Source organism: Neoarius graeffei, chromosome 17, assembly GCF_027579695.1.
Source record: "Neoarius graeffei isolate fNeoGra1 chromosome 17, fNeoGra1.pri, whole genome shotgun sequence".
Lineage (NCBI taxonomy): Eukaryota > Metazoa > Chordata > Actinopteri > Siluriformes > Ariidae > Neoarius > Neoarius graeffei.
Genome location: NC_083585.1, coordinates 60,984,369 through 61,006,549, shown reverse-complemented (window position 1 = coordinate 61,006,549; position 22,181 = coordinate 60,984,369). Strand labels below are relative to the sequence as shown.

The following is a 22,181-nucleotide window of genomic DNA, read 5'->3' as shown; positions in this document are numbered from 1 at the left end:
GACCCAATACAAGATCCTACGTCATGCATCACATCACGTGGTGGGCTTTCCCCGTTCATGCAAGGCATTGTGGGATACAAATTTGAAACAGGAGAGAAAAATGGAGGACGTGAGTGTGCGAACGAAACGTGAAAGACTGACTACAGTAACGGAAAGCGAGAAGAAAAGACGTTATGTAATATATGAAGGAAAGGAAACGCAGGACCAAACTAATAAATATGGGCGCTCAGCGAGCACCTCGGTGTGATCAGCTGTTCGTTTAGCGACAGAATGATGGAACTGTCAGTGCACGCTCAAAGGGAAACCTGTAGATGGCAGTAATGCAACACTATGGATGCAAAAGAAGAAGGTAAACCTGCGCATGCGCACACGGACTTCTTCTGTCTGCTTGACTGCGCGAAGCGAGTGATTTCATGCACATTATTTGCTTTAATCCCCTCAAATTAAATAACTTCCCAGCCACAGAATGGCCTGATATTTTGTGAGATATTACAGAAATAAACATCTATCACAATCACCACATTTCAGACAGAACTAAATTTCACCAATTTTATGAAATCGAAAGGCCATCTAGCTTTAATCCAAGGTAGTGATTATATATTATATATTAACCTACACCACTCACAGCCGAGGATTGTTTGAAGCCTGTGCATCATTGGACATGTTTAGGAAGGACAGTTTGAAAAGATTTTAATGGGAAATCTGAGAATTGATCATGAATTAAATCTCATCTCATCTCATTATCTCTAGCCGCTTTATCCTTCTACAGGGTCGCAGGCAAGCTGGAGCCTATCCCAGCTGACTACGGGCGAAAGGCGGGGTACACCCTGGACAAGTCGCCAGGTCATCACAGGGCTGACACATAGACACAGACAACCATTCACACTCACATTCACACCTACGGTCAATTTAGAGTCACCAGTTAACCTAACCTGCATGTCTTTGGACTGTGGGGGAAACGGGAGCACCCGGAGGAAACCCACGCGGACACGGGGAGAACATGCAAACTCCGCACAGAAAGGCCCTCGCCGGCCCCGGGGCTCGAACCCAGGACCTTCTTGCTGTGAGGCGACAGCACTAACCACTACACCACCGTGCCGCCCCATGAATTAAATATTGAGGATTTAAATTGACTGAATATAGTTTGCAATTAACAGCAAATTTAAGTTGCAATACCAGTATGTTTCTGTTAGGGCTGTCAAACGATTACAATTTTTAATCGCGATTAATCTCATAAAATTATGTAGTTAATCGCGATTAATCGCAAACAAATCTTTAAACATCTGTTTAAATTGTACTCAAATACATTTCTACATCAGAGCAAGCATTTGAATATATGCTCTGATGCTCCATGTCAATTATAAGGCTCATCTTCTCTATGATAGACAATATATCGGCCTAATTCACAAATATTTGGCATTCGGGTTTTGATATTAGATCTAGGCATGCAGCATATTCTTTCCAATGTAGCCTATCAGACATCTGTTGGGCATACTGTAGGCTATGTGCAAAATACAATTTGGAGAAATAACAGACTGTATTTTTTTTCCTCAACTGTAATGGCTGCAAGCTACACTTCGAAGAGCAAAGAGGAAGTAGTTTGACTCCTGCAAGTTCATTCAAGTGAAGCAGTAGGCTATGTGGAAATCGCTAGGCTACCTACAATCTACAGGTGGAGAAAAGGGAATGTGCGCATTTCCGATCGTAGCCCATCAGATATCAACACATTTCACCCGGTAAAGTGAAAGTAAACGGAACTCGCACCGCATCGCATATGCAGACTACAATTTAACTGACCATGTTGCGGGTTTATTTGACAAGTTGTAGAGCTACGTTTTACCACAAAGTTAATGTTATAACTAGCTTTATTTTGCATGCTAGTCACCCACGAAAATCTGCATTGTTCCTTACCAAGATGAGCCCAATTCACTGTACCCTCCAATAACGCCGTCATTTTTAAAAATCGCGATCAAATTAAATTGCGTTAACGCACTAATAACGCGTTAACTTCGACAGCCCTAGTTTCTATAAAATAATAATAATAATAATGTGGGAGGCACGGTGGTGTTGTGGTTAGCGCTGTCACCTCACAGCAAGAAGGTCCGGGTTCGAGCCCCGTGGCCGGCGAGGGCCTTTCTGTGTGGAGTTTGCATGTTCTCCCCGTGTCCGCGTGGGTTTCCTCCGGGTGCTCCGGTTTCCCCCACAGTCCAAAGACATGCAGGTTAGGTTAACTGGTGACTCTAAATTGAGCGTAGGTGTGAATGTGAGTGTGAATGGTTGTCTGTGTCTATGTGTCAGCCCTGTGATGACCTGGCGACTTGTCCAGGGTGTACCCCGCCTTTCGCCCGTAGTCAGCTGGGATAGGCTCCAGCTCGCCTGCGACCCTGTAGAACAGGATAAAGCAGCTAGAGATAATGAGATGAATAATAATAATTTTTCCCTGGAAATAGCTTCATGATCAAACGAAGAACGCTTTAGATCCAAAAGATCTTTCACACGTTTACGTATTAGATCAGTGAGTGTATATAAAATACAGTTTTATTTGTAATCATTGTAAACAATGCAGGCTTGTGATTGAAACTTATCCCGCTTCTTCCTTCTTGCAAATGGACGCTGTCTTAATTGAACCCAAAACGTATCGTGAAAGGCCATTCTCAAAGTTTGGTTAACGCTTATTGTATTTTCTGGCTAAGTGTGTGTGTGTGTTTAAACGATTTGAACCCATTATCAATTTTCTTCTTGGCATTTGAACCTAAATTACCCACATGGATTAGGATCTAAATTTAAACTCAACTGGTTAATTGGAATTTTATTTAAATTAACCCATTAATAATTAAAGTCTAAATTTACATTTAATCTATGAACCAAGTTCTTAATTTATGCTTTTTTTCCACCAAAGTTTTAACTGAACCTGTAAACTAGGACCCAAGTTTAAACATGCGGTGTTTCACAGTCAGGGTCCACAAGTTTGTGTCACAAACATCAAAAAGTCAAGTTCTTTTTTTTTTTGGCACAGTTTGTGAACTAAACGAGGCTCTTGATGGAAATTTATTTTCTGCTGAACGCTGTTGGTGGCAAGAATTTGTAACTAGAATACAAACAGCACTGTGTTGTTCCTGAATATGAGAGTATCATTCTTTTTCCGGAGAGGACAATTTTTGACAGACAAACATCATGTTTTTTGTTGATAACCATTGTAGATCATTTTAAGAAGCTCAGTGTATAACCTTATGTGCTACTTGTCTCAGAACTGCCTTTTTTTTTAACTTTGATAAGGACCACATTACCAAAGAGGACATTTTTGACAGACGAGTTACCTTATTAAATCTACCCTTCTTACCTTGTGAGTACCCATTTGTGGTCAACTCTGTTGGCAGTAATTCTTCAAGTATGAAATGTGGCTCCAACTAAACTGTTCAGGGGCTGTAAGATCACTTAATATTAGGATTGGCAACCTCTTCAAACTCGACCAAATAAGGTTGAAACATAAATGTTGTTTTTTTTTAAATGGGGTTACTTAATAGTATGTCAGGCTGGCATGTGCATGTATTCAAACAAATGGCTAATTTGCAGGTGGGATGGTATTAGTTCTTCATGAAGAGCTAATCCTCACTTCAAGTACATATTGTACTTCAGTAATACTTGATCCATTCCATGTAGTCCACTTCGGTACCCTGACTGTGAAACAGCCCACATGATCTGTAAAATCTCATCTCATTATCTCTAGCCGCTTTATCCTGTTCTACAGGGTCGCAGGCAAGCTGGAGCCTATCCCAGCTGACTACGGGCGAAAGGCGGGGTTCACCCTGGACAAGTCGCCAGGTCATCACAGGGCTGACACGTAGACACAGACAACCATTCACACTCACATTCACACCGACGGTCAATTTAGAGTCACCAGTTAACCTAACCTGCATGTCTTTGGACTGTGGGGGAAACCGGAGCACCCGGAGGAAACCCATGCGGACACGGGGAGAACATGCAAACTCCGCACAGAAAGGCCCCCATTGGCCACGGGGCTCAAACCCGGACCTTCTCGCTGTGAGGCGACAGCGCTAACCACTACACCACCATGCCGCCCCGATCTGTAAGATATTATTGAAATTTAATTTTAAATTATAAATTAGGATTCTATTTAATCTGTAATTTAGGATTTAGGTTTAAACCAAACCTGAGGGTCAGGATCTGAATTTAAATCTCACCTGTAATCCGACTGGATCTGATTTTAATTTATACCTAACCTTTCTTTGATCTGACGTTGAAAATATCCAAGTTTAAATTTACCCCATGGCTTATGATGATGGTTTATTTCGAACATTTAAACAAACAATGAATAAATAAACAGAAAACAAGAAAAGCAAAACAGCATTTGCAACAAGAACATGTAAAAAGCCACTAAATTAGAAAATAAACCATAAATAATATAGGTAATAATGATATAATATCAAAATCAAAGCAAAAGAAAACAAAAATACAAACAAAGACGCACAAAGCAGTTTTGAGTTTACATGTCCGAAAAGGAGTGGGCTGAAGTAAAAACTTATTTAATCCCACCCCTCTTCTTAAGTCAATATAAATTGATTATCTAGCTTCCTTATACAGCACATTGTTATGGATTTTACAACTTCAAGGATATAGAAAACATCTTCTTTTCCAAATAAACATACTCCCTATAATTGCTGAGATGTTTGGCCCTTATTTTAGACAGCCCCCCAATACAGAGTCCACGGATCACCAGTCTGTGTACATGACCACCAAACACTAGCACAATGAACTGCCATTTGTACCCAAGAATCTCAATTGCAGATATCAATGACTGGTATTTTAGAATCTTCGAGTAGTAAGAATCCTCCATAAACAAGTCAAATGAACATCTCTCATCTCATCTCATTATCTCTAGCCGCTTTATCCTTCTACAGGGTCGCAGGCAAGCTGGATCCTATCCCAGCTGACTATGGGCGAAAGGCGGGGTACACCCTGGACAAGTCGCCAGGTCATCACAGGGCTCAAATGAACATGATACCTCAAATATTTTAACTAATTTGCTATTCTTAGAGATAATAACCATATCTGGTGTGTTAGCAATTCCTGAAAAAGTGTTTACAAGTGAGTTAAACCATTCAGACTGTACAGTAGTATGTTTAAAAATCTGCTCATCAGCTTGAGCAGCAGTGAGGTCCACAAGTCTGTTGTGTCTGGCAGTGTGTGTATATATATATATATATATATATATATATATATATATATATATATATATATATATATATATATGAATATGACGCTTATGGGTACTGAAATGGGGACATGAACTTATTTTTAAAAATTCACCTAAAACCATTTCTTTTTTTACCATCAGGTCACAAAACATGTAATCTTTAATGAATGATATGTTAAAAGATAACTTTAATTTTCTGAGATGTAATAAAAACATATTTACATGCCAAAGTCAAGCCTATGAGTTCCAAAATGATGTCTGTTACATTACTTCTGTTACGATTGTCCATCTCGCGTCTGTTACAAATTAATTACAATCTAGCTCTATACCATGTTAATCTTATTGAAAGAATGTGTATGTTTATTCTACTACACATGTTTATTAATTATATTTGCTCAAACATCACCTTCCTATGTTTCAAAAAGTAATTCTACATTGTTAAAATTGAGAATCTATATGTCCACAACACTTCTGTTACGTTCTGACTTTGGCATATAAATATGTTTTTATTACATCTCAGAAAATTAAAATTATCTTTTAACATATCATTCATTAAAGATTACATGTTTTGTGACCTGATGGTAAAAAAAGAAATGGTTTTAGGTGAATTTTTAAAAATAAGTTCATGTCCCCATTTCAGTACCCATAAGCGTGGAATCACTCATATATATATATATATATATATATATATATATATATATATATATATATATATATACATACATACACACACACACACACACACACACACATACATATACATATATACACATTATATATATATATATATATATATATATATATACACACACACACACATATACACATTATATATATATATATATATACACACTGTATATTTATTACTTTATTACTTCAACTATTCAGATATCAATTCTCTATGAATATATCATATAATTAATTATATATGTATATCCATATGTCTACACATAAGTTTACTACTAATAGCACGCTCACAATGGAGAAGAACAAAATAAAAACAAAACAAATAGACGATGACTCAAAAAAGAACAAGATAAAAAAAATGCACAGTAAACAGCCAGTTATGGTTAATCTCCTTCATCCTTATACCTTGTGAAAATCAAATTTTTGTACATCTTTTTAAACCGCTTCATGTCTGGACATCCCTTGAGCTCCTCATTCAAACTGTTCCACCGCTTCACCCCACAAACAGAAATACAAAAACTTTTCTTGGTTGTGCCACCCTATAATTTTTAAATTTAAATAAACCCCTTAAATTATAACTCCCTTCTCTTTCAGTGAACAGTTTTTGAATATTATGTGGTAGTTGATTATTGTTTGCTTTGAATAATATTTGTGCCGTTTGATAGTCCACCAGATCTGCAAATTTCAGTATTTCTGACTGTAAGAATAATCTATTTGTATGATCCCGATAACCAGCCTTGTGTATAATCCTTATTGCTCTTTTTTGGAGAATGAATAATGAATGTATTGTATTTTTGTAATTATTGCCCCATACCTCTGCACAGTAACTTAAATAAGGTGAAACCAGGGAACAGTAAAGAATGCGGAGTGAATTGTGATCTATACCAATCATCAACCTGTTAATTTAGGATCTAAGACAAAATTAAACACCCATCTGTTTCTAATCTGAACCTGTAAATCATATTTTAAGTCAAAACATAACTTTCGAATGAGGATCGAAAGTGACCTGTGGAATTTAGATTAAAGTGTAGACTGAAATCAGGATTGTGATGTCTGAAATGACCACAAAGCTCTTTTTTTTTACTTAAAAAAAAAAGAAAATTAAAAAAAAACCTCATCGACTTGAGACTCACCTTTTGCATTGCAGGGAAACGGGACCAGAAAAATGACCAAGAAAAACCACATGCTCGGTTCAGACTTTTTCAGAAAAATAAAAGGGAAAAAATAGGAAGAAGGCTTTTGAAAGGCTCTGAATGAACTGACACAGAACAAACACAGGATGTGACCAGTGGAGGTTCTGCACATTTATCAGCCGATTGACAAAGAGATTAAAAGAAAAACAACACACACCAGGCCCGGCGCCATGGGGGGGGCGAAAGGGGGCGTCGCCCCCTCGTGGCTACAGCCCCGCCCCCTCAACGGAGACTCAGATCACTTAATTGTTTTCTTATGAAAATATAATGTATTATAGACGTATTAATCATTTGCATTTTCAAATACGAAACATTAAGTGGTTGCGCATTGCACAAAAATACATTTCACATAAATCACTACTAAAACTGGCACGGTAGAACAAATCTGACTGGTTGTTATGATTCTTACTTTGCAATCGTAGAATTCAACTGTATTAAGGTAGGATTATTTCAAAAAGCCTGAATTTAATATTAACCCTGTTTTAGACATATGTATCAATCCTAACTACTGGGGATTAGTTATTGTGGGTGTGTGTGTGAAATGCTGACACAGCCGCGCACACACAGACCTGTGATAAGGGCAAGGGGCGGGGTCGTGCGGGCGGGCGGGGGTTTTACATGTACACTTACAAGTGCACTGTCTCTGCAATATCCTGCAATATGCAGTCAGTTTACGGGAGTAGTCTTTCCCCTTCCGAATTAAACGAATTCAATCACAATATTGTGAATCCATTTTCTTTCTTTGTAGGCTAAGTTTATCTCCGTTTATGTTGGTGTATGTGTTCATATATGGTCCGCTTTGTGCGCAAATAGCGTAAGAATATGTGTCGTTGACGTCACCCCCCATGCAGCGGGGGTGAAAATTCATCACTTCAGAGTGTTTAGTCGGGCGGCACGGTGGTGTAGTGGTTCGCGCTGTCGCCTCACAGCAAGAAGGTCCTGGGTTCGAGCCCCGGGGCCGGCGAGGGCCTTTCTGTGTGGAGTTTGCATGTTCTCCCCGTGTCCGCATGGGTTTCCTCCGGGTGCTCCGGTTTCCCCCACAGTCCAAAGACATGCAGGTTAGGTTAACTGGTGACTCTAAATTGAGCGTAGGTGTGAATGGTTGTCTGTGTCTATGTGTCAGCCCTGTGATGACCTGGCGACTTGTCCAGGGTGTACCCCGCCTTTCGCCCGTAGTCAGCTGGGATAGGCTCCAGCTTGCCTGCGACCCTGTAGAAGGATAAAGCGGCTAGAGATAATGAGATGAGATGAGATCTTTCCGGTTGTAACGCGTGTCTGTGAGAAAATTGGAGGGGAGGGGTAACAGGTGGGTACGGGTGTTGATAAAGCGCAACTGCCCTGGTAATGTATCACATGATTTTCCCGGACTAAAGCAACCTTCGGGGCCGTGGTTTTGTGGTTGGCGCAGTTAATTGTTTGAAACACGTTGTCAGACCGCCATCACTACTACACACTATATGAAAAATATTTGCCCCCTTGCGATTTCTAATTGCCCCCTTAGTAAACTGTTCCTGGCGCCGGGCCTGACACACACACACACACACAAAAAAAAAAAAAAAAAATCATAAGCTTTCTTCTCCAAATAACACTGAATTCCTTTATTCAATATAAAAATCGCAACTTTGGGAAAAGTTCCCAGAGGATAGTGTGTATTGTTTAAATACTGTCCGTTGTTATGAAGGTAATGAAGGTATACAGTAAAAAGTGCATAAATTAGGTCAATTCTCACAAGTGCAGTTTCCATAGCAACAACAAAATAGTGTAGAAATAACACCTCCACTGATCAACTCGCTCTTCAGTGTTCATTTGGACCTGTTTGGATATAAACAGCATAAAGATGGTTGTCAGTTTTTAAATGGAGTGTCTGTATTGAGTCAATTGGCTTACTGTGCAGAATATCAGTGGCTTTTACTCCTGTAACAGCAAAGCTATAGCTCCAGTGGACAGGAAACGAAGACCCACCCTTTCAAAATGTTGACATTTTGTTGTGCCAGGTTCTGTAAACTTCATGGATTGGGGTGTATACTAAATGTCATCTCCTTCCACAATTGGCATGCCTGGATTTGGAGATGATCCCTCAAATCTCTTTGCAGAACTTCACAAACTGTGAGAGGTTGGTTGGGTTTTAGCAATGGACACCAACCTTCAAGCAATTCCGTTGATGTTTAATTAGATTTAGGCCAGGGTTTTGACCATACCATTTTAGAACATACACCTTATTCCTAGCAAACTCATTACATTACAAGCATTTAGCAGACGCTCTTATCTAAAGCAATGTACAACGTACCCGGAGTAGCCTGGGGAGCAGTTGGGGATTAGATGCCTTGCTCAAGCCATTTCTGCTGGTCCAGGGAATCAAACTGGTGATCTTTTGGTCCCAAAGCTGCTTCTCTAACCATTAGACCATATGAATTTCTTTCCAATTTTCAGACATTTTGCAGATTTCATCAGGTATTTCACCAAAATCTTTCTGTAATTGACTCCATCCATCCTTCCATCAATCTTTGAGTTCCCAAGTCCCTCTCGATGAGGAACATCCCCACAACATCCACCACCATGCTTCATGGTCAGAATGGGGTTGTTTTGGTGATAAGCAGGGATCACCAGGATCTAAAAATATCTAATTGATGCCTATAAACCAGGGGAAGGTTATAAAATGAGATCGTCAGTGACCGCATAGCTCACTCCGGCCCTGTCTAGTCCAGAAGGAATGATCTAAAGCAGACCACCTTGTACAATAAATGTTGCAAGCTATATATAGAAGCGATATCCACCCTAGGAATACTGACCTATTTGCCAGAAAAAAATCCAAAATGGCGAGGAATCGACCGAGAAGAAGCGATTTTTGTTGAACTGCTCATTAAGGCTTAATTAGTCCATAACGTCATTAATAATTGTAATGAAGCAAATCTGGGTAGAAGTTATATGCACCCTAGGTACCCCTACCTTCATGCCAGAAAGAATCAAAATCGGTGAAGAATTGAGGGAGAAGCAGTGATTTGTGTGGAAACTGCTTGTTAGGGATTGATTGATTATGCCATATCTTCATTATTAATTGCAATTATGCAAATTTGGGTAGAAGCTACAGTATATGCAACCCAGGCAGAACTACTTTCCTGCTAAAAAGAATAAAAATTGGTGAAGGATTGAGAGAGAAGAAGCAATTTTTGTGAAATGTGGATGACACTGGACCAGGGGTGGGCAATTATTTTTTCCATGGTGCCACATGAGACACAGAAAATGTTGTGGAGGGCCGGACCAAAAGGCTGAACTAAATTCTGCATAATATTAATTGTATTTCTTTATATAAAGCAGTAAATAACATTGTTTTTACAAGCTGCTAAGACTGGTAAGAGTATGGAAAAAACGAGGTTGCCTTACAAAAAATGTCATTTATTCAATCAAATTTCCCAAAACAATGGTTAACAAAATGTGAACGTTTGTACCTTTTTTTTTCAGTCACATTCACCCCAAAACACAATAAAGACATCACAATATTGTCTTTCTACTCCAAATATCAAGCAAGATACATCATATTATAATAATGATGCCCACATTTGTAGTCTAATCACCTCATTTGGGGTTTTTCAGTTTATTTGTTCAGTGAGAGAAATCTAGTCTCTGTTGGTCTTTAACGAGTGCATCAAAGTCAGGTTGAATGTCTGAGGTGGAGATGCGAAGCACAGCTGACAGATGATCATTGGTGAGAGAGGATCTATACCTGGATTTGTTAAACTTCATCACTGAAAACATCGATTCGGTGTAGGTATCAGATCTACAGATAGGCTCGGGCTCCGGCGCCTGCTGATGATGTCACACTATGTAATTGGCTGGACCGTTTGAAGGATGACGTACAAGTTTGTGGTTGGTCTGGACAAATTACGGAAGTAGTTATCGCGGGATTAGGTTTCGTGGGATTTCATGTCATGTTCACGTCACGCGCATTGCGTTTTTGTTGAACACAACTTCAAAATAAAAGCAATGCACATTCAGTCCATGCATGAGGCAAAATTAGAAAATACGTTTATTTTGTAATTTCTAATTAACCTTACGCGGGCCGGTCAGAATGAACCAAAGGGCCGGATGCGGCCCGCGGGCCGTAAAATGCCCAGGTCTGCACAGGACAGACGATAGACAACACATGATGGGATAAACTGTTGGCTGGATGAGCTAAAAAGGGCAAAGTGTTTCCAGCTCACAGGGGACACCATGGCCTAATGGTTAGCTAAGCAGCTTTGGGACCAAAAGTTCACCAGTTCGATTCCCTGGTCCGGGTGCTCTTGAGCAAGGCACCTCACCCCCAACTGGGTATGTTGTACAGGGAGTGCAGAATTATTAGGCAAATGAGTATGTTGACCACATTACCCTCTCTATGCATGTTGGCCTACTCCAAGCTGCATAGGCTTGAAAGCCTCCTACCAATTAAGCATACCAGGTGATGTGCATCTCTGTAATGAAAAGGGGTGTGGTCTAATGACATCAACACCCTATATCAGGTGTGCAAAATTATTAGGCAACTTCCTTTCCTTTGGCAAAATGGGTCAGAAGAGGGACTTGACGGACTCAGAAAAGTCAAAAATAGTGACATATATTGCAAAGGGATGGAGCACTCTTAAAATTGCCCAGCTTTTGAAGTGTGACCATCGAACAATCAAGCGCTTCATTCAAAATAGTCAACAGGGTCGCAAGAAGCGCGTTGAAAAAAAAAGGCGCAAACTAACTGCCCGTGAACTGAGGAAAGTCAAGCGTGAAGCTGCCAAGATGCCACTCGCCACCAGTTTTGCCATATTTCAGAGCTGCAACATCGCTGGAGTGTCAAAAAGCACAAGGTGTGCAATACTCAGGGACACGGCCAAGGTAACAAAGGCTGAAAAACGACCACCACTGAACAAGACACACAAGATGAAACGTCAAGACTGGGCCAAGAAGTATCACAAGACTGATTTTTCTAAGGTCTTATGGACAGATGAAATGAGAGTGAGTCTTGATGGGCCAGATGGATGGGCTCGTGGCTGGATCAGCAAAGGGCAGAGAGCTCCAGTCCGACTCAGATGCCAGCAAGGTGGAGGTGGGGTACTGGTATGGGCTGGTATCATCAAAGATGAGCTTGTGGGACCTTTTCGGGTTGAGGATGGCGTCAAGCTCAACTCCCAGTCCTATTGTCAGTTTTTGGAAGACACCTTCTTCAAGCAGTGGTACAGGAAGAAGTCAGCATCCTTCAAGAAAAACATGATTTTCATGCAGGACAATGCTCCATCACACGCATCCAAGTACTCCACAGCATGGCTGGCCAGAAAGGGTCTAAAGGAAGAAAGATTAATGACGTGGCCTCCTTGTTCACCTGATCTGAACCCCATAGAAAACCTGTGGTCCCTCATCAAATGTGAGATCTACAAGGAGGGGAAACAGTACACATCTCTGAACAGTGTCTGGGAGGCTGTGGTTGCTGCTGCACGCAATGTTGATCGCAAACAGATCAAAACACTGACCGAATCCATGGATGGCAGGCTTTTGAGTGTCCTTGTAAAGAAAGGCGGCTATATTAGTCACTGATTTGTTTTTTTTTTTGAATGCCAGCAATGTATATTAGTGAATGTTGAGTTGTTATATTGGTTTCCCTGGTGAAAATAAATGAGTGAAATGGGTATATGTTTGTTTTTTGTTAAGTTGCCTAATAATTATGCACAGTTATAGTCACCTGCACACACAGATATCCTCCTAAGATAGCTAAAACTAAGAAAGCCCTACTCCAACTTCCAAAAATACTCAGCTTTGATATTTATGAGTCTTTTGGGTTCATCAAGAACATAGTTGTTTTTCAATAATAAAACTAATCCTCAAAAATACAACTTGCCTAATAATTCTGCACTCCCTGTATGTAGCTCTGGATAAGAGTGTCTGCTAAATGCCTGTACTGTACTGTACTGTAATTCCCATTGTCAAAAATATAATTAATAAACTGCAGTTAAGGGAAACTGTGGAAGACTGCAAGGAAGAGTCATCAGACAGAAGGAACCCTTACTCGCAACCTCATCCCAATAGTCAGCGTCTGATTGGAGGCAAAATAACATCTAGTTACGTCTCATCTCATCTCATTATCTGTAGCCGCTTTATCCTGTTACAGGGTCGCAGGCAAGCTGGAGCCTATCCCAGCTGACTACGGGCGAAAGGCGGGGTACACCCTGGACAAGTCGCCAGGTCATCACAGGGCTGACACATAGACACAGACAACCATTCACACTCACATTCATCTAGTTACGTGAGAGACATTTTGTTCGGGACTGACAAAGTGAAAAAAGTAACTATTTGGCTACAATCACCAAAGTTGTCTTTGAAGAAGAAAAGGGGCAGCATCTGATGAAAAACACACCTTATATAATTGTCAAGGAAGGGGGTGGCATTATTATGCTTTGGCATTGTGTGGCAGCCAGTGGCATGGGAAATATTGCACAGGTAGAAGAAAGAATGGATTCCAGGAAATATCAGCAAATTTTGGAAGCAAATATGACACAGTCAGTCAAGAAACTGAAGCTGGAAATAGATTAGTTTCTAGAACAGAACAATGATCCAAAATATACCTAAAAAATACACCATTAACTACTTCAAAAAGCTGAAGCTGAAAAAGGATTAATGAACACAGTATACATTGGGAAAGTCCAAGGAGCTCAGTGCAGATCTTAGAAACACTCAGGAATGTATCTTGAAGCAGTTTCTAAACAGCTGCAGGGTCCAAGATCATCAGTTCAAACAATTGTAAGTAAAAGTTATTGGGAGGTGTGGCCACTTTGCTGGAGGAAGACCCAAACTGTCACCCACAGCTAAGAGGAAATTGGTTTGCATGGTCAGAAAGCACAGGCTCAAAAGTCGACACCTTTCAGCTCAACTAAAGTTTGCAGTTGACCACATGGACAAAGAAAAAGCCTTCTTGAGGAAAGGTGGGGGTTTTTTGTTGTTTGTTTTTTAATTATTATTGTCAGATGATACAAACATTGACTTGTTTGGCCACAGTGACCAGAAGTGCAAAGAAACACTGTACCATCTGTGAAGCATGGTGGTGGTAGCATCATGCTCTGGGTCTGTTTTGCTTCTAGTGGAACCGGACAGAATAATGAAGGAGGAGGATTACCTCAGAATTCTTCAGCATAACCTCCGAGCATCAGAAACTTAGACACCATTGCGTTTTTCAGCAGGACAATGACACACACACATCAGAGCTGGTTGTGGATAAAGCAGGTTCATGTTGAGCTTAAAATAAGTCCTGATCATAATCCTATCAAAAGTATGTGGACTGTGTTTAAAAGTCAGGTCTCTGTCAGGAAACACACACATTTAACTGAACTTTACCAATTTTGCCAAAAAGAGTGGACAAATATCCACCCAGAATTCTGCCAGAAGCTTGTTGACAGCTTTCAAAAGTGTTTGGTCAAGGTGAAACTTGCTCAAGGACATTTGACTAAATATTTGGGGTGTATGTATGTGTGTATATGAGTATAAAATAATGAAATAAAACTCAAAATTATAAATCCCAAAAAAGAGGTACACCAATCCCAACCTGACTGGACCAAAGGAGGTACATCAACATCCTGGACCAAGGTGTGGTCCATCTCAGCTGCTGTAAAACTACATTGATGCCCTTTTGATGAAGCCACCTGGATGCAAACTCCCACACTGAACCTGGGTCAACTTCAACCAACAGAGGTCTGGCACCAGCTGTACTCAGTAGTACCTCCATATGACTGGCGCTGCCTCTCCTGACTCCTGTGACATTCAGCGATACCATCCATGACTGCAGCATCAACAGACCCCTGAATGGTGTTGCAGGACTGATGATGCTGGAAGACAATACGTTTGGCTGGCTGCCATCGGACCTGCCAGTGTGATGTGGATCATACAGAAAAACAGAAGGAGGTGCTTTGTGCTTCATTTATACACCAATCAGCCATAAAATTAAAATTATTGACAGATGAAGAAGTGAATAACATTGATTATCTCATTACAATGGCACGTGTCAAGGGGTGGGGATATGCTCAGCAGCAAGAGAACAGTCAGTTCTTGAAGAAGTTGATGTGTTGGAAGCAGGAAAAATGGGCAAGTGTAAGGATCTGGGCGATTTTGACAAGGGCCAAATTGTGATGGTGAGATAACTGGGTCTGAGCATCGAACAAAATGGCACATCTTGTGGGGTGTTCCCGGACTGCAGTGGTTAGCACCGAACAAAAGTGGTCCAAGGCTCTAGAGGACAACCAGTGAACCAGTGACAGGGTCATGGGTGTCAAAGGCTCATTGATTCGCATGGGGCACGAAAGCTAGGTTATATGATCCAGTCCCGCAGAAGAGCCACTGCAGCACAAACTGCTGAAAAAGTGAATGCTGACACCTTTCTGTTTTAGCCAGCGTTAACTTTTTCAGCAGTTTGTGCTACAGTAGCTCTTCTATGGGATTGGACCATATGGGCTAGGTTTTTTACAAGTATATATTAAATTCACTGAGATGCTATAGACCAAAAATGGCTTAAAAATAATGAAATGAAATGTTTCAACATAAAAAAATAATATAAACAGTAATCAGTAAGCCATAATAAGTGAAACAGTCAATATTTGGTGTGAGACGACCCTTTGGTTTAAAAAAAAAATAGTAGTCTGCGGTCCAATGAGTGCAGTTTTATGCAGAAATGAGCTGTTGGTTTTACTGAGTATCTTCTAGAACCAGCCACAGTTCTTCTGGACACTTTGATCGTCGCACTCGCGTCTTCATTTTGCACCAAAACCCAGCAGCCTTCATTATGTTTTCTTTTTTTATCTGAAAAGTGCTCTCTTATGGAATACGCTGCTCAGATACAAACATTTTTTTTCTGTAACATTAAATTTTGTGCTGGAAAATGAACATCTGGAACTCTAAAATGTTTCTGTAATGTTTTGACTAGATAATGTAGAAGTCATAAAATAGAAATCAATAAAGTTTGTATGAAAATATGTAATTAAGTAAATAATTGTTTATTATTATTATCCCCCCCCCAATATCCTGTTCTGTTCGCTCACGGAGCCGAGCTCATCCCTTGGACTTTGGGCTACCATGAGGGTGTGATGGATCTACTTGATAGATAAGGTCCTTCTTAATATGCGAACAGCACCGAAGAGGACAATCGTCTGAATTCCTTGTATCTTGATGTTACCAGGGATTTTGTTGGTGTGTTTTTCAATCCCTTTCTTGACCAGACCAAGAGCATCTATTACCACTGGTATGGTTGTGGTCTTCATACCCCACGTTCTCTCAATTTCTATTGGAGAGTTTTTCTGTAGTTTTTAGAGAAGTGTTTCTTTCGGTCGGGACAGACATATCAATGAGCAGACAAACTCTTTCCTTCTTGTCCTTCACTACTATATCTGGTCTGTTGGCCTTCATTTCTTTATCAGTTTGAAATGACATGTCCCAGAGTATAGTAGCTTTGTCATTTTTCGTTCCAGTTAATGGATCATGTTCATAATATTTGTCTTTGACTCTGATGTTATAATTCTTACAGATAGCCCAATGGAGGTACGCTGTGGCTTTGTTGTGCCTTTGTACATTATTATCCTCATCTCATCATCTCTAGCCGCTTTATCCTGTTCTACAGGGTCGCAGGCAAGCTGGAGCCTATCCCACCCTGGACAAGTCGCCAGGTCATCACAGGGCTGACACATAGACACAGACAACCATTCACATTCACACCTACGCTCAATTTAGAGTCACCAGTTAACCTAACCTGCATGTCTTTGGACTGTGGGGGAAACCGGAGCACCCGGAGGAAACCCATGCGGACACGGGGAGAACATGCAAACTCCACACAGAAAGGCCTTCGCCGGCCACGGGGCTCGAACCCGGACCTTCTTGCTGTGAGGCGACAGCGCCTACACCACCGTGCCGCCCATTATTATTATTATTATTATTATGTAGCTACTTTTGTCTTTGCTAAATTCTATCTTAACTGTTCAAGAACCAATCAACAAAGCAAATTCCTTGTATGTGAGAACGGACTTGGTAATAGACTTGATTCTGATTCCTCTTCTTCCTATAATAATAATAATAATAATAATTATTATTTATAATAATTAAAAATAGTAATAATAATAATAATAATAATACAGAATGTATTTTGTATATTTGAAGATATAATAATGATATTTATCTAACTGAATTAAGATATAATGAGTTATAAAAGTACACAATGTTCTAAATTGGATTTTATGTTTACGACCTTGTTAACTTCACTCCAGAGATTCTCACGTAGCTTTACGCGGACTGGATCTGCGATTCACAAACACACTACGGCATTTTCCCAGCGTAAGCCCCTGAACGGAGCGGGAGCTTGCGTAAGTAAACTGGCTCCAGCAGCCGAGTGGCGACCGTCAGTGCGAAGAAAATGAACATGGCTTCAAGAAATTGGGCGTTAAAAACGACACTTGCTACAAACTTGTAACGCACGATTTTTAGGTAAAAACTATTTAATCTCTGATGTAATGTTTACACTTAGTGGATGAGGGTCATAATTTAATCTCAATTATTATTATTTTTTGCATCGATCGGATTTAAGGAGTTGCCCAGTATTGAAGGCTAACTGACGTTGTAGTGCTAGCTTAATTTACATTTAACTAACAACTACAAGGTTACGCGTGTGACATAAAACACACGCTCATTTTTTATTTGCTTAAAGTTTTGTTCATTTTCCCTAATGCCTTCAGCTGCCATTTTTGCTTTCTCTGTTGACTAGCTAGGCTGTATTATTATTTTTTTCCCCTATCCGTATTCCGACAAAATCCTCCTCATTGGGTAGTCCGCTCAGGCGCTCTGGCTTTTTATTGGATAGTCAATTTAGGGATAGAGATATTAGCCAATCCTGTCGTAGGAGGCGGGTTTTGTGGAAAACGGATAGCATAAAAAATTATGCTAGTTTGAACTTTGCTAGTTGAATAAATCCTTGGGCCATATATGAATTCAAAGTGAGTTTAGCTAACATAAACATGAACAGTTTATTAAAAATTTAATTCAGTGTTTTGTCCGATTAACACGTCTAGTTTTATTTGAAATAGTGCTAATAGTTTATTTATTGAATTCCAGAAAGCTGTAATTGTTTTGCTAAGTGCTAGCTGCTAAAGCTGAGTCGAGGAGCTGGTGGTAGTGAGTTGGATTTAATAAATTGTTGGAGGGTTAAGTTTATTAAAAATTAATTTATTTGTAAATATAGCTCAACTTGCTGTAAAATATGAAATGGAGGCTAAATTCACTGTTTGTTTGTGGTGTTTGTGTTGCTAACCGGCTCTGTGTCTCAACTCGCCTCCAGCTAAACCTGTTATGTAAGATACCTCATTAAATTTAGATCATAATTTGACAAATATCTAGAATTTATAAATGTCACCAGATAAATTAATTATCAAATATAATTAATCAGTCTTAAACAGGCAATCTGTTTTTGATATTTAGCCAGCATCTTGAACTTTCCTTCATTCCTACATGTCTGGACATGATTTGATTTTACTGTTGCAATTTATCTTTTTCATTAATTTATTCATTTTTTTCAAAAAAACAAAGTTGGTAGTTTGAATAATTATGGTTTTAAAATATCCACAACAAGCCCTGGCTGACAAAATAACCTTCGCAAATTAGATTTTTAAAAAATTTAATCATTAAATCAATGATGCAAAGCTCTATACTGATAACTTTTGCACATCACAGACACTAGAGACTCGATAACAGGAATTATTTTTTTCGCTGTCCGGTTTCCATCAAATCGTGCGCTCTGATTGGCTGGCGAACGGTCCGGAATCCTGCGATACGGACCCCGATTACAGACCTTTGGCGACTCGCTCGTTCACAACAACAAATAATGTAGTCGCAATTTTTTGTCAATTTTCGCATTTCTCAAAATAATAGCATTAATTTTACAGCATGGATAGCGATAACGACAGTCTTCACAGCGAAAGTGAGTTTTACTACCCTGAGGAAGAAGAAATAAAAGAAAATGTTTCAGGAGAAAGCCGAAAACGAGCTCGTAGCACGTTTGTTTTAAATATGGTTTCCCTTTTGGGCGCTCTCATTTTCTGTTAGGATTTGGTAAAGAAAAAAAAATATATATTATTTACCAGCTTAAGGTCGGTCCGTATCGTGAAATACTGTGACCTTGGTCAGTGTTTTCAAGACCTCGGTCACGGTATTTCACGATACGGACCTCCCAGCTGGTAAATAATGTCTTGTTTTTTTCGCGGTGCCGTTTCCATCAAATCCTGCGCTCTGATTGGCTGGCGAGCGGGTCCGTATCCTACGATCTGGACCACGGTTACGGACCTCTGGCGACTCACTCGTTCGCAACAATAACAAACATAGTAGCAAGTTTTGTCAACATTTATTTTCACATTTCTCAGGAGAATAGCATTAATTTTACAGCATGGATAGCGATAACGACAGTGTTCACAGCGAAAGCGAGTTTTACTACCCTGAGGAAGAAGAAATAAAAAGAAAAATTTCAGGAGAAAGCTAAAAACCTGTAACTGTTGCTAACGCCGAGCAAAAACATGGCTGAATCCTGAATGATTCAATTTTGTATAAATAGGGGACTACATAGGCGGCAAAAGGTAGTTTTTTTCCTGCCATGGAAGTGCACTTGTATACCGAGGAGGAAGCAATTTGCATTACAACCGTGAATGAGGATTCAAAATGGTGGCTCGGCTCGGTTTTCCCTTTCGGGCGCTCTCGTTTGCTGTTAGAATTTGGTAAAGAAAAAAATAAATCTATTATTTACCAGCTTAAGGTCGGTCTGTATGGTAGCATACCGTGACCTCGGCCTTGAATACTGACCTCGGCCCAGAGGGCCTCGCTCAGTACTTTCAAGACCTTGGTCACGGTATTTCACCATACGGACCTCCCAGCTGGGAAATAATATCGTCGTATTTCATGTACAGGAATTTGACTTTACTTTAATAAACGACATTTTGTGCCTTCGCTTCACTTCAGTTCTCTCGACGGTACAGTAATGAATCTCGCATCTTGTAATTTGAGTTAGGGGATAATACCAACTTTAAATACACAAACCAAATGTAAGGGTGCCAATACTTTTTATCTTTAGTGAAATCTGAGATGCTTGAGTGCTGTTTTTTTTTCACATAATGCTCAAATACAACCTGTTTTTCTCTCCGGCTTTATCACAAACGGTGTACTAAGTAAGTAGGACGTGTTTGTGTACACTCTGTAGGGAGCCTACGCAGTGAACAGGACGCCATCTTGAACACAAGCAACAATGATTTTTAAAGATTATATATTATTATACCTTCACGTCTTTTAGATTGCTCTACACTCGGTCACTCGTGGAGTGGGCAGTGTTATCTTCCGTTTACGAAGGGATTCGTGTCCTGTGGGATCGGCGTCATCCTGCACCACTTTAATAGGAACTTGTTGTTGATTCTAAGATTCCTCTTGCATGCTGAGATGCTTTTCTGCTCACCACTGTTGTAAAGAGTGATTATATGAGTTACTATATCCTTCCTGGTTAAAAAACAAAACTCGAAGCAGTCTGCATTTTCCTCTGACCCTCTCCTATCAACAAGGCGTTTGTTTCCACTCACTCGCTCGATGATGTTTTTTGTTTTTCGCACCATTCTGTGTATAGAGACTGTTGTGTGTGAAAACCCCAGGAGATCAGCAGGTTCTGAAATACTCAAACCCTTAGTCCATCTGGCTCAAACCAACACCCATACCACAGTGAAAGAAAGTCACACTTTGAGATCACAATCCAACTCTTCTAAAATGGCGTTGTTAGCCTTTCCTAAAGTTTCGCGCGCACCAGGTCAGGTACGCCATTTTTCTCAACAAACGCTTTCGCTTTGATGTCTGGCAGCGGATTTGATTTATAAACATCAGGAAGCTTTTTGGTAATGAGCAGCGATCACTGAATCTCGACCCTGTGTCAGTGCTCTGATCGAAGTCGTTCATTCGGGGAATGAAGAAGTGTTTGTGCTGAGCAAACGAAAAATTAATATCAGGCTCATCAAGAAGGCTTTGACTGCAGTTTGTGTTTTATCCCGTGTTTCTTCTTACTGCGCCATGTTTTCATGCTTTCATCAGAAACATGAACAGAATAAGGAACGTTAAGGAGATCAGTGTCCTTTTGAAACGGAAACTCCTTCCCGAGTGAGATCACAGCACCTGGTCGGAAGGTGTTGAGTTTTCTATCACAGCAGCTCTGACTGTAGCGCAGCTCGTTCACAGGGACGTAGACAGCGGATGTTCCACGTGAACGGATTAAAAACGTGTAATTGTTGGTGTGGTGGTGATTTCTCTCATGAGATGTTTGTGGAAGGAGTCTCTAGTATCAGTGCTGTAACAGTCAGAGGTGAAGCTGGAACTTTGCGGTTTCTTTGTAACATGACAAGCTACGTTTTTGTTTTAATAAAGGGAAAACAGGATGGTGAGGGAACAACTGGGAAATAATTTATTGGTAAGTTACTGAGGAAAAGCCTCAGATTTTCCCGGATTCAAGTCCAACATTTATGAGAAAAAACCTGGATGTTCTCTGAGATTATAAAGTCATAAATCTGCGACAAAAATAACCCCTCAGGAATTCCAAGGTTAAGAAGTCACAAATTTTATGAGGAAAAAAAAAACAACCTCTCATGATTCTGGCCTGCAGTGCATTCTGGGAAACAGAGTTGAAAATCTTTTAGTGCTTTATTCTTTTATGTTCCATGACTGAGGAGGAAAGACTGCACTCCCTGTAATGCTTGGATCTGAACTTATAAAGTGAAGCAATTTGGTTTCTTGACAAAAAAAAAACCAAAAACACTATTTTTCCAAGCTTTTTTCTCGTAAATTTCTGACTTCTTAATCTTGGAATTTCTGAGGTTTTTCATCTCAAAATCTTGGAATTTGAGTTTTTAATCTTGGAATTTGAGTGTGTTTCTTGGAATGAGTTTTTAATTTTCGAATTTCCTAGTGTTTTTCTTGGAATTTCTGAGCCTTTAATGTTGGAATTGCTGAGGTTTTAATTTTTTTTTGGTTGGTTGTTTGTTTGCTTTAAATTTGAGTTTTTAATCTCAGAATTTGAGGGGTTTTTTTTGAAT

General features: G+C 39.9%; 2 protein-coding genes across 5 annotated transcripts in view; one reads left to right on the top strand and one right to left on the bottom strand.

Moving 5' to 3' along the window:
- LOC132864794 (uncharacterized) overlaps nt 1-7,255 on the bottom strand; it is a 28,103-nt gene extending 20,848 nt beyond the window's left edge. Inside the window, exon 1 of the mRNA XM_060898212.1 lies at nt 7,036-7,255. Coding sequence (XP_060754195.1) covers nt 7,036-7,207 — 172 coding nt within the window. The 5' untranslated portion in view covers nt 7,208-7,255. The remainder of the gene's footprint in view (nt 1-7,035) is intronic.
- A 10,207-nt stretch (nt 7,256-17,462) lies between these two features.
- Nucleotides 17,463-22,181, top strand: part of LOC132864365 (casein kinase I) — a 71,260-nt gene continuing 66,541 nt past the window's right edge. For all 4 annotated transcript variants that reach the window (XM_060897781.1, XM_060897780.1, XM_060897783.1 and 1 more), the window contains exon 1: nt 17,463-17,565. The gene's annotated coding sequence lies outside the window, so the exon portion shown is untranslated. The remainder of the gene's footprint in view (nt 17,566-22,181) is intronic.